Raw genomic sequence first — 13,879 nt, forward strand, 5'->3', positions numbered from 1 at the left:
TCAATTTTTTGCCTGACATTATGAGCTATACCAAGAGCAGCTGGAAGAGCAGGCCTTCTGAGTTTGATGTCTGTCTGGAAGCAAGCAGTGTCTCAATTACTTTGGAAGATGATCCAAGTACAATTAATACTTCCCTTTCAATAACAATGTTGTCAGTGCCAGAGTTTTCAAAAATCCATCCAGGCTATTCCTAGCCAGATGGATTAAGTTATATATTGTGGAGGCAAACAAGCCATCAGGCAAACCTATTGCTGAAGGAGTCAAAATATGCTCTATAACATCTCTGGTGATTACAGCTGTAGAATAATTCATGTTTTCTTTCCTAATAGTTCCAAGAAGCTTGAGGAGAGGGAAGGGGAGAAACTGTTTCAGGCAGAGCTGAAACAAAACTTTTGGCAATTATTTTTGTGAGCAATAAGACAAAAAGTGGATTTTTATAATGTTGAAATGAAATGTTTCAATTTGTTGTATTATGTCTAGGATCTTTGACTAAATTAATCAGAAATATAGACATAATTTATATTTGGTAACATTACCTCTATTTTGCTAAACTCACCATAATATTTTGGTTGACCTGACTGGGCATTTTCCAGCTAAAAATTCTTTACTAATGTAACCTTTACTAATGTCATCATATACAGACATGTCTGCACTTCAGCTGAGGACATCTTCAGTGCAACAAGATGGCCTACCATTAATATTTAGGAGTCGTGTCTATTTAGCCATAGGTCTGCAGCTCTGAGGCTGCTCACCTGCAAGTCACAGCTTGCTGCTCCGAAGGTTCCTTTTCCTAATCAGATTCAAAGAGTTTTTAGAAGCTCTTGTCAGGGAGCTGAAGGGGAGGCCCTGGCTCCCACCAGCACCAGCGCTGCACGCAACACCCCAAGCAGCACAGAACTGACATGCTCATCTGCAAGAAGGAAATTACTAAGTACGAAATTTCCCAATCCACTAAGGCAAAAAACTACAATAATTACAAAAGAACTCTAGGTAATTACTAAAACTTCATGAAGCTTTTGGAATCTTTTATTGTGTAGCTGCCTTAGCATAAAAAACTTTAAACTTTCTTATTCTTGTCTGCCTTACTTTCAACTGCTCCTCCTTATAGCACATTTCTTAAAATTTTCACACAAATTTCAGCATCAGCGTCTGCATTCTGAAGGAATATTTTGCCAGCTCTGTTTTGTACAGCATCACTCAGCTTTTGCTGTCTTGCCGTCACTGAGTTTGCTCCACCTGGGGCACAGGTACTCTTCACTGCTTTTATCATGCCATACATTTTCACTGCATTCTCAAAAGCCTGTGTCAGCAAAAGAGATTGCGTACTGAGGCTGGGTGGCTCAAGGCTTACAGCTCCTGGCATTGCTACGCCACTGGAGCAGGACTCCCGTATTTCTATCCAGAACTTCAGAAAAAAACATGTATTTGGTCCAGTACCTCCAAAGCAGGTCACATTTACTGCATGTACTAGCATGCGTATATGGGAATGCTGGAATCTGCACATGCCATGTAGGGTTGCGCTGTACAGGTACAGGAGCCACTTGCCCAGAAGTTCTATACTTTACCAGCTGCAGCAGCTGTGGGGACTAGAATTAGGCTCCCTGTCCCTCTCCTTCCCTTCTCCCAGACAGGCAGCCCCTCTGCCTCAACACCCTCTTGCAGCAACCTTTGGACAAGCAGCCCTTCCCCCAAAGCAGCAGCCCACTCCTCATCCCTTGGATAACCAGATACAAAGACAAGAGCCATCATGCTACAGCCTAATAAAAAAGATCTGGGCTGGTGCTAAAGTTAGGGTTAGGGTGGGTTGTGTGCATCAAATGCCTTAGGGAGAATAAATTATCTTCCCTCTTCCCTCCAGGACAGTAGCTCTGGACTGAGCAGGATAGTCTGGATTCAGTCTGATGTGTGCCTCCAGCAACCACACAGCACTCAGGGATAAAAAAGCTGAGCTTTGCTCATTTGCATCAAAATTTAAGTAATGCCTCATGTAGCTTTGTGGTGAGAGAAGGCAACTTCAGTCAACAGCACTCTGTGAGACTGAGGTTAGTGGAAAGACAATAAATGTAAATAGAGAATTCAGCACTAAAAAAAGCTTTCACAAAAAAATCCAAGTGCTGTCATGACACAGATGAAGTCCTTGCTGTGCTGGAATCAATGGCAAAACTCTTCAGTGACTTCAGCAAAGTCAGGATTTTACTGAAGGTGCTGAAGCCTCCCCTACTTTTTGGCACACCTCATACTTCACAGGGTTTTACATGTTCTTTTCTTATATTTGAAACAGAAATTTCTGGTATAGCAGTCTATGAACTACCTGACACACTTTTATAAAAACAACTGGGACATGCGTTGTTTGTTTTTGAAATGATCTCTCATATGATTCCACTTGAGAATTTAATACAATAAACATTGTTTCCCGAAAGTGTAAAAATATAACATTCTTCTACCATTAAAAGAAGATAATTAATCCAAAACCTCAGTATTCAAATGGCTTAGAGACCTTTCAGTATGAAGATGAAGGATTTATGCTCTTACTGGGAAACACTTGGTGCATCCAATCTCAGCAAAAGAACTGATCCATTTTAAAGTTAGCATTTGCAGAAGGAGGAAATTCTAAGCAGGTAAATACAGCTGGCAGCCAAGCAAGACCACTGCATTGGAAGTGGCAAGATAAGAAACATGCTGAAAGGAGCGTGCATCAGCAGCACTGAGCTGTTAAAACAGAATTCACAGAAGAATAAAAGTAACTGTTCTCGCTGTGACTTTGTAGGCACAGGCAGCAATGCTGAATGCCAAACAATAAACACCTCACACACATGTAGTCATGAGAACCTCTTCAGAAAAGAGGCAGTGCTTACCAAGAACCCAGACTTCCTCTACTTTTTCCTTCAGAAAATTGCTGTCACAGATATTAAGTGTCATAATAAGAGGACAGAAGAGAGGAGACACGTCCCTTTCATCCAAAGGGCAACACAATCAACTATGAGGTGTGTGAAAACAGCATGTCTCCTGGTTTGGCACTTAGACTTCTGGCCTCCCGACCCAAAGGTGAGTATGTCCATTGCCAAAAACATCATCATCATCATCATCAGAGTTACTTTACCTTCAAATGCAAATCATACTCAAGTCCTTACCTCCAAATCAGAAAGCACTCTCTGTTGTTTTAGCTGCACCTTCAGCAGGTCTTTTTGCTGATCATCTTCCAGACAATCGATTTCAGTCACGGGGAATGCCTGCTGCTGCGTGTCTTCACTGATGCTGACCACAAAGAGCACCTCTGAGGTGAGCAGCAAGCAGCCTTCATGCTGCTGGCCTGATCCGCTCACAATCATGACATCTAAGGCCATATGGACCTCCGGCCTTCCTAGAGATTGCAGCATTTTCCTGCATTATCAAGGGGGAAAAAAAAAAAAGGAAAAGAAAAAAAAAAAAGAAGTAGTCAGTGTCATGCATTGTATCCTCCAGACTTCTTTCGATCACTAATGTTTTTACTTAAGCCTGTAGCTATCACCTACAAATATAAAATAAGCCAGGAAGTATATTCCAAATCTCCATTACTGAAAGATGTGAGACTTAAGATACAGAGAATAAATGTAAAACTGTTACTTATCAAAACTCCTTAATCATTCACTGCAAAATTGGCCTAATAACCGTGCTAGGTCAGCCTATTTCCCATCCTAATAGAAAAATTACCCTGAGAAGTGGCTTACAAAGTCAGTGCAGAAAATAAAGCTATCTTCACTAACAGCTGTTTCTGGAGATGTGCAGTATTTTTCTTGGGCTTGGCGCAATGATAAATAAGTAAGAACTCACTGAATGCCATTAAATAAAGATCAGCTCTGTAGTTCCAAAGCTGGAAGCAGATCAGCAGCCCATCATTTGCAGATTGGGTTTCTATGCACTACCTTTGTGTTTAATGTTCCTAAACAAACTGCCATAACTCAGCCTTTCCTAGGGAAGCAGCCTGTTAACTTGACCACAGGCCAGAACCTATTAATAAACAACGTGGATGTAAAAATGAGCAAGTGTCTAAATAATTTTACCAGACATATTTGACGTGGCTATTTGGAGCCTGCTCAACATGTTGATCATTTGGAGGAGCGCGCTGCTTGGGAAGCTGAGAAAGTCCAGCTCCATGCAAAATACCTGTGGTGAGAGAATTTAAGTTTCTTAGTAGTTGTTTTCTACAAAACAGTTACATGTTGTAGTGATGTCATCTGTTTAGAGCAGTTCATAAAATAGTGCAGATCCAAAATGATGTCACATCTTTGCAAGCTGTAGTCAAGATAATTCATTAAATATTACAATGCAAGAGTTGTGCACTTAACCCCGGTGATCTTGCATTAGCAAGAAACAAAAAAACCCCACTGTGTGTTCTAAAAATCAGCCATACACTTGCAATCAAGAGAAACATAATGCTCCTGAGAGCCATCATCTCAGAGCAGGATCGGACACATCACTAAGAATTTATGTAGAAAAATCAAGACCATTGTTAACTTTCTTGCTTAATATTAAAATACTTCCACATACGTGTCATGATGGGTACAAATTAGAAGGCAAGTTTGCCTAGATACTGTATTTAAATGTTCGGTTACTTAATCCAGCTGTTAAACACAGATCCATATACATTTATGAGATCTCCTGGGGCATCAGGTTTATTGTGAATTCTTCTTAGTGCCAGCACAGAACGGAGACTACAAGAAGCAGTCAAACAGGTTTCTAAATAGACTATCCAAAGCTGAAGATGATACAGTACGTATGCTTTCAAATGGATTGTAAACTTTTAAAGATGAGGTATAGTCACCAGAAAGAATGAGTGGGTTGCAAAAAAATTCACAAATTAAGTAGTTTCAAAAATTTTTGCAAGACAGACAGGAAGTAGGTTAAGCAGCAAGCACTAGTGTAACACGGTTTAGTGCAAAGTTACTCTTTAAATAAGAAAATAAATTTTCTTTTGTCTAATTAAGCATTCCATTGAAGCAAAAGGCATTTCTGCATAAGGGTGTCAATAACTTAGATTCCTTTTTACACAATGGATAATAATTTAAACAAAACATCAGTGCTGAAAAAAACCCTTTAATTTTTAGCACACATGTTGATGGTAATACTTAAAAGCAGCATCCCAGTTGTAACAGTTGGCTTACCAAGGTTCTCAGCATTATGTGAGTGAAAATGTTATTTACAGATGGAGAAAGAGAGAACATGTGTTTATTTCTGTGTGGTCCCCCACCCCTCGGTCCCCCCAAGAGGCACGGTCCCACTTCCAATCCAGTTGTGGGTAAGAGTTACTTGAACTCTTGTGTGTCACGCACTGTCAGCTATTATTGATACAGTTTTTATGCTTTTTCCTGGCTAACTCTTTTTGTCACATGCTCATGGAAAACATGATGTCTTGTATACCATATCTGCAATGAAAAGTCTCTGTCTACTGTTACAAGTTTCTTGATAAAGACTGCAGTGGAATTAAATCTAGAAAGAATAATGCCAAGGGCAGCAAAAACAACACAGAGCCAGCCGACAACAGACAAAAGTTTCTGATTTTACCGATACAGGTTTTACACCTATGGGATGCATAATTCAGCAGAACGGTTATTATTTACACGCATACAAACACGATAAAGTTACTTTGAAAGAATTGTAATAATTAAATGTTTTATTATTTATTGAAATAGATTGCTTCAAGGAATGAGTTCTGAATGTAATGGGAAGCATGGAAACAATATCCTAAACTTAAGCCCTAGGAGAACTACTCGTATTCTAATCAACACATCACAAACATAAATATTGCCAGCGATTAAAGGCTTAAATCATCAAGGTTTGTCCGGTGTAATTAGTGAAGCAAAACTATTGACACATTGACCTTGTATCAACAGGTCTCCCTGCTTTTCTTCCCTGACTGCCCCCCCCCCCCCCCCCCCCCCCCCCCGCTTTAAATATCCAGACCAAAAGCTTTGATTGATTGATAATGGAAACAAACAAATTAGTATTTTGATATTTTATTTTTATCTTTTACAGTTTTTGGTCGTCCAGAAGTATTCACATCAATCTGAAAGGATTCACCACCACTGCCACTAAGTACCCAGTCTAGCTGGAAAACCCACCTCTGGTTGTTAAAAGGTTACCCGTATATCCAAAAATGGGACTGTCTTCTCACAGCTCTCCAGTTTAAAGGGGACGGTCCCACTACACGACTCACTTCTTTCTCCCAGGAACATATCTCTCTCTTTGTGTAGAGATAGCACAACTCTTTCCTTGCCATAACAAAGCAATCTCAAAATAACACTCTAATTGGATATAGTGTTGCTCTAATACTTTTATGTCAAAAACTCTTTTGTAAGCACATATGTTTCTGTAACTAATTCTACTGTATTCCAAGAATTACTTCATGCTTTCTGCATTCTGTGTTTCTGTGGCCGTACGATGCTGATCGGTAACACAAGAGAGAAGCACAGCGTGATGGCTTTTTAAGAAAACCAGCACATTTATAACTGTTCAGCAGTGGCATTTCTATATCTTTCTCTAAGTCACACCAAATAAGTAAGACACAGCAGGTTGTACCTGAAGAGCATTTTAAGATTTAAACAGAGATGCTGGAAATAGAGAAACTCACCGTAACCTGTCTGGGAGACGAGCTCAGCTGCCCCTCCGATGGGCTTTGTGAAGACGCCCATGATTCCTTTCCCCACACCCGAGATGACCCCTCTGGCTTTATGCCCGGCTGAAGCTTGGGCCTCAGACACTCGCTGAAAATTCTGCATCGGCTGATCCACAATTCCAGCAATCGCACCTGAAAAAACAAGAGTCCCCAGTAATTAGTGAAGATTAATATCCCAGAATAAGAGGAAATCTTACTACTGAACCTGAATGTTGCTTGGATTACAGGCTGTACCCCATGCTTCTTACACAGCTATTTAGCATGCGACCAATTAGCTAAACGATACCTTAGCTTCAGTTTAAGCTAAATCTCAACTTCCTTTTTTTTAATGTATTTTACTTTTTTAAACATTCAGACCACTTAACTTGACAGTATGCTTTCATCTTTCAACTACTTTCACTAAATGCTTTTGCTGAGTTAGTTTAATTTAGCTCATTCTGTGTAGTAATTCTGAAAATGTTGGGCTCGGAATAAAATCCACCAGTTTTAGAAGACTTGTGCTGTTATGGAAATGAGATTTTCACGTAAGCCTGAGATTGACTTCATGAGAATAAAAACTGCCTGTATTCAATAGATCATTTTTATATCCTCTTCCACTGCCAGAAAAGTTCATAAGCTAATGCAACTTTTGATATATTACTAAGATTAGCAGAATTAGACTTTGAGACTTTTTGTTACTTTTTTGTGAAAACGATCATATTTTACTTTAATGCGCATGGGTCAAACTTTTACAAGTGACACAGTGACCTTCCCAGCTTTTAGTATCAACAGAGAACTCTGACTTAAATCTTCTTAAATGTAAACAGGTATGTGAGGTGGTACATTTCTTTGATCTTAAGTTTACTCTAGCCACTTAACCACAGACATGTCTCTAGTTATTGTAATTTTGATAGATAAGCTATTTGGAAATTGCTTAGAGTACAAGAATTGGACAAAGTGACATCAGTTAGAAAACGGTCTGCCCGATCCGAGGTTCTTTGCTCAGTGAAAAGCACGTTTGCAGGCTCCTCAGCTAGCTCTCAGTTTGCACCTTCACCTGCAAATATCAAGGTAAAACAACTATTTAAGGAGTAGGACCAAGTGTCACCTTGGTAACCAGGCATTTTTACTGCAACCCAGACATCTTTGAAGATTCTGCTTTGTATGTGGAAGCAAATCCAGGCATAATTCCACAGATTCGGACAATCACAGCCGAGGTATTTGGCCCCATGTGTTTACCAGCGTGACATGCGCTCATCAGCTAGTTGCTAACCGGTTTTCAGATGGTTTTAGTTACCGTTACTGGATAAACAGGGAAGTTGCTGACTTTGAACAACAAGAACTAATATTGTACTTGTACACTGGTATTCTGTCCAAAGAAAAGACGAGGATGAGAAAGCACACGTTTCCCCAGATCCTTGTCCCTGGGATACTATCTATCAGCAATTCAAGAAACTTGCATCCCCCATAAATGCCTCCCTCTCCTCTTAGAGAGACTGCTTCCAACTTCTATATGTGTACCCTTTATTGATAAACGTACAGTATCTCCCCAGAAAATGTTGGTCTATTTTTAATGTGATACCCAGTTTTTATTGAGCTCTGTCACTGAAGCTGAGCGTGAAGCTGAATGTTCACCCTTTGTACCACAAAGGCCATGAAAATTCCTTAATGCCATGCCGTGGAAATGATAGAATTTTCAATTCAATTCTGTTTCACTGGTACTTACCAGCTGCTCCTGCTGCTTGACTAAAATAATACCCCAACACCGCATTACACAATTGGGATTGTTCGTCCAGTCTTTTCTTTTGTACAATTGTGATGCATTCGAAGGCATAAAACAATACTTGGTGTTCTGCTAAGTTACAGTATTACGTTACCCTGTGACCTCCTTCACCCTATCTATTGAGGTCATCCACTTTCAGAACAGAAGTTATTGCCTTATTAAATGTAATCCACCTAAGTCCTAGCACTAGTAAATTATTTACTGCAATACACTTGAGCAATGTTATAAGGTAATAATAAATAAGAGCCTACTCCAAAGGACCTGTGGTATGCTTGAGGCACTTCTCAGCTGGAATTAGGCCCAGAGGACAAGGAAACAGAATGGAAACTGCTGTGACTGTGTTATATAAGATTATTTATATAGTACCCCAAATAATATATAGCTTAATTAGCCAGTTGTTTAGTACTTCCACACTTTCTGTTATTCTGCCATTTTATGCATGCTCTGAACTTGTCTGTGAAGCCATTGCCCTTTTGTACCTCAAATTCTTTTGCAAGTCCTGTCCTTCTACCTGCAAAAAATATAACCAATGATCTTCTCTTCCCTCTCTGCTTACCCTTTGTAATCTCTTATCTCAAATTGCAACTCACTGACTAACTCGGTCACGTGCTGTGGTCATGCCCACAAATCACATCATAAACTATAACCTTATTCCTTTCATGAAGGAGTGGCTGGTCCTACCACCCTTGCATGGGGAAGCCAGATCTGTGCAGCTCCTTTCCTGTGTGCATCATGTGTGGGCAAAGGAAAAAAAAAATCAGGTCAAAGGCTGAGCAACCTCAAAACCCAACAGCAGTGAGATAATGGTGACACACACATGAGGTTCACTGCATCCCCTAGCACCAGAAAGTGTGTGAAGCAGATGTCCCCTGGTATCCATGTGGCTTCTTTCTTTCTAACATAAAGTTAGCGGTAGGAGCACCATGCACAGAAGGTCTCTCCCCCCAGGTTTCAGTAGGGTATCAGAAAAGCAGAGCATGAGGAACATGTAGTGGTTCCTCCTTTTCCACTCTCATTCTCACAGTCTAGAGACAGCTATAGTGTCCTACTGCTTTCCCTGTCCCTTCTCTGTAATGTCCCTTGCCCATTATTTTTTTTTTAAATGAAACCATTCTCCATTTTTCTTTCCTTCCTTACCCTAGGCATTCAATTTTATATGCATGTCCACATATGTACACACAGATTATGTATGTATAAAGAAAACCTCAATAAAATTAAACACCAAAGCAACAAAACAAAAACATATTCTTCCATTACTGGACCAAAGAGGTTCCAGCAACACCGTAACATCTGCTAAACATCAGCTGGGGTGCACTCCGGTTAATACATGGTGCTCAGTAACCATAAAAAAGATACTTTGATAACTACAAAATTCAGATAGCTCAGAGTATATCACTGAATTACTTCAAGAAGAATTTGATTACGGGCAGCAACTGGTTTGTGCGCAGACTGACAATGTTTGGTGAATGTAGCACAGCTTACAGAACTTTGCAAAGCTCGGGTTGCTTGTGACAAACTCTTTCAGACCAAGAAATAATTGGAAAAAATCCCCCACCAGGAGAAACTGGCCATGCTTTGCCACAAGGCTGGAAGGCAGCCAAGCTGAAATCATTTTGCTTCCTTTTCTCTGTTGTCCTTCAGGATTGCCGCAAGTGTTTCACACCGAAAATACGGCTGAAGCATAGTCTCATCACAGCAAACATCACATAAAAATACAGCTAAAAGAAAAGAGCACCTGTTGGCATGCATGAATATAATTTGCAGAATTAGTGTGTGGAATAACACACACCTTCACCTGGCTCTTAGTAGCTTGCTTGTAGGTAGGCAAACGTAGAGTGGCCCCGATTCAGTGATTCTTGCACAGCAAGAACAACCACCACTACCCTTAATAACAAAAATGTGAGCTTCTGAAATCCAGGCTTTACCTTCTCTAGCAGCACAGTTACACTGTCAGTCAGTATTACTATCATTCACTTTCCCCAAAAGCAGGAAGGAGTAACTGAAATGTCGAGCACTTTTACCATCGTGAAAAACGGCTTTTCTAATAGTTGTCAGCTTTTTGGTTAGTCAGAAATGCTCTACTTCCCAAACGGAGCCACTTCAATACGATATTTTTCACTAGTACCAGTAGTTGAAAATAAAACCTATAGTTTCAGTATTATCTTTTACATGGTTATAAATTATTATTTTCAAGCTTGACCCTGTCATGCAAAATACAAAAGATAGTTCCTTGGTGGGGAGTGCCGGTCATCTAAATATTTTAAATACAATTTCACTGCGTTTTTGTCTAATCATATAAAAGAAAAAAACACACCTATCATAAGTTTTTGCTTCTTTTTGTGCCCAAATGTTACTAAAATGACCCAGAAGTCTCCCCCCAAACTAGAAAAGAAGTCGACAGCCTGCCAAAGATTAACAATCAAATCAAACAACACCCTGACAGTGCTTGAGTCATTTAAAACGAGACAGGACAAAACACTGAAGAATGTACCACAGGGAACAACTTGCACTGAGGAGGAGACAAGAGTACATGATTTTGGCCCTGATTCAGCAAAGCTCTTAAGCACTCGCTTAAGTGCTTTGCTGAATCAGGGCCACCATGAGCCAGATTTTCAGAAAAATCAGAAATGCAACTCTTTCTATGTAGATACCACAACGTATCGGTGAACGGAGGGCTCTTACATGCCTGTGCCTAGGCATCAAATCTGCATTTGCAATTCTTTAAGCTGCTTGCACGAGTCAGATGGCTTTTACATGCATGATAGTACTGTGACTATCCCAGAAATCTTTTTCACACTTCTCAATTTTAAAACTAGAAAGTCACAGAAATTACCACTTCAAAGAGTCTCACTCTCTGCATTCCTGTGCTCATCTGAACTCTTCATCCTTGTGAAGTAAAACAACATAGCAGCTCCACTTTGTTTCATTATGTACAAAGAACCTGGAAGTGTTTTTAGAGTAAGCATGTTCATGTTTACCCTGAAGTGCTGGTGAAAGAAAGCAGCACGGTGGTACCTCCCTTCAACTACAACTGTTTTTGGGGGGGAAGCCACAATATTCTTTAAACTAAATGATCAGGACAGAAACAGCTTTCTGATGCATTTCTAAAAGTTGAAATGTAGGTCTATTCATAATTTAGGTCTCGGCACAATTTACATAAATGCTGCTGTGTATACAGAGAAAACATGCTTTTTAAAAATCAGGTTTAAATAAAAAAAAATATGCCTGATACAAATTCACTGGAATATTTCTGATTCCTCCCCTAGTGAGAGGTCCCATACTTGTGAAGTCCAGCTACGCAGTAACCGTAGCTATTTATCTGCGTGCTTTGTTGCCTCCACTGCTGAGAACGGAGGTATTTAGCAAGGAGGAAACTCTAAATAACAACAGCAGGAATAAGAACAAGATCCTAGCTTGCGGAGGAGCTCTGTTTAAATGCTAATATGAAGTTCTCAGTTTCTAAAATGAAGTTTGATTTCTTAGGGAATTAGGGACACTGAAATTCTCTTTTTTTTTGGTTTTGTTTTTAACTCAGTCGTACTCCCGCAAACAGCTGAAGCCTTGTGTGCAGGGACAAACAGGAATGGTGTATTTGTGCATGCACGTTATGAGTTCCCAGCTTTCCTGAACAGCAGAAACTTTGCCTTGCTACAGCCAAAGCTACAAAGTTTTGCTCTTTAGTTCAGGCTGTACAGCTGGTGCTTTTAGCTCTGAAGGGCTCTGGTGTGTCGGTGAAGGGGATAGCTACCACATTATCCCGCTGTCCTATTAATAGCTGCGCCAAGATCACCAAACCATTTCACCAGCGCACATCCACCAGGCTGACACAGTGCTTCTAAAAGTATAATCTTTCATCCAGCTACTCAACCTGACTGCCCTTAACCCAATAAAACAAGAAGGAAAAATAAAACCTTCTCCGAACTGCCTTTGATTTGCAACACCAGTAAGAGCTTACTATTGGGATAGTAGCTACTAATGTATGAAATTTTTCCTTTATGCACATTTCTCCCAGGACACTTGCTTGCCAGTTTACAGGCATTATCAAATGACAGTGCTTCACATCATCTAATGTTATTGCTTAAAATAATTTCCAGTAACTTAACCCAAACTTGTAACATTTTTACCACTTCCTCTTTGGGGCTTTCAGGGTTGCGGTTGCAAATTTAGGAGTTGTGTACACTACTGAAGATTAGGAAAGAGGACAAATCCTTTCAAGCTTCAGCTCTTCTAACCTTTTGCACTGGACTGCTTTTGGTCACTTTGATCTCTAAGGGATTCATACTCTTTAATACATACTGAGGAACTCTGCCAAACAATACAGTTCTGCATTCCTTTGCTGTGTGACAAGTAGAAGTAACCTAGAAAATCCAGCCCCTTACTGCAAAACTTCTTGCAGAGATTTTTTCCAGTGCAGGTTAGTTTTCAAATTTTTAGGTACTATTTTGAAATGCCCAGAGTAATCTTCACTTTTAACCAAACCACTTGGCTGCTTGATGAATACAATTACACTGAATCAGGATGATCTGGGTCTCTTTGTTAAAGCAGAATTCCTCATCAAAGCTTACTTAACATCTGCACTAAGTTCAAGTGGTTTTCAAACAAAACCAAGAATCCCCGATATCTACAGTGCAGCAAAAACAAGCAGGTTCGGAAGGCATTCCTATAACTCATTGGAAAGTAAACATCAGTGTGATGACGTCTTTGTGCTGACTTAGTTACAAGTCATCCTGCCCAATGCAGAATTATTCTTTTCTTCTCCGATATACATCATGTACCAATGAAAACATTATTTCACAAAGAGAGTGCAAACTCGTTCTATAGCTGCAATTATTTTATCAGCAAAAAACATACACAAAAGTCACTAAACCTGGATGAAAAGAAACAGTATCTCATATACATACTGTGAGGCTATTTCACAAGAAAACACCAAAACAAACAGATTTTGCAATTATAACTCACATGTAGAAAAGGCTGCTGAGCAGATCAGAAAACAGTATTATCACTCAACTTGATATTTAATAGTACGTTACCTAGAAGGCTAATGCCTAAACGAGAGAGCCCCTGTCTCAGTCCTTCTCCCAGGCTCTCTGGAAGCTGCCTTCTCCATTCTTCTTGCCTGTTGTAATGCTCCTCATCCAGTGACAGCCTATCCATATTCCGAGCAAGACTTGTTGCCAGATTGGTAATTGACGTCAGTGTACCTAAATACATGGAGATATACATTTGGGTCTGGATCAAAATGCTTTAATTTAAAACATGGAGACGTTCTATGCCTCACTGAAATACTGAGCTTATGAGCAGAACAGCAAGTCAATTGAAAAGTCGCCCATGTGTAACATGCTTTACTGTTTGTTAAGCATCACCACACTGCTTCTACGGTCCACGTCACGCCTTTTACATTAGCCTGCACCAGGTTTGCCTGGCCGGTGGGAAAAGCAACTCATCCGAACATCCTTCCCCAGGTC

General features: G+C 40.0%; 1 protein-coding gene across 1 annotated transcript in view; it reads right to left on the reverse strand.

The window, feature by feature from the left end:
• Positions 1–13,879, reverse strand: part of VPS13B (vacuolar protein sorting 13 homolog B) — a 490,950-nt gene that overhangs the window by 4,751 nt on the left and 472,320 nt on the right. Inside the window, exons 57-60 of the mRNA XM_059815701.1 lie at positions 13,445–13,615; positions 6,608–6,784; positions 4,041–4,143; positions 3,132–3,381 (exon numbers count right to left, since the gene is read on the reverse strand). Coding sequence (XP_059671684.1) covers positions 3,132–3,381; positions 4,041–4,143; positions 6,608–6,784; positions 13,445–13,615 — 701 coding nt within the window. The remainder of the gene's footprint in view (positions 1–3,131; positions 3,382–4,040; positions 4,144–6,607; positions 6,785–13,444; positions 13,616–13,879) is intronic.

This window comes from Gavia stellata, chromosome 3 (genome assembly GCF_030936135.1).
Source record: "Gavia stellata isolate bGavSte3 chromosome 3, bGavSte3.hap2, whole genome shotgun sequence".
Taxonomy (NCBI): domain Eukaryota; kingdom Metazoa; phylum Chordata; class Aves; order Gaviiformes; family Gaviidae; genus Gavia; species Gavia stellata.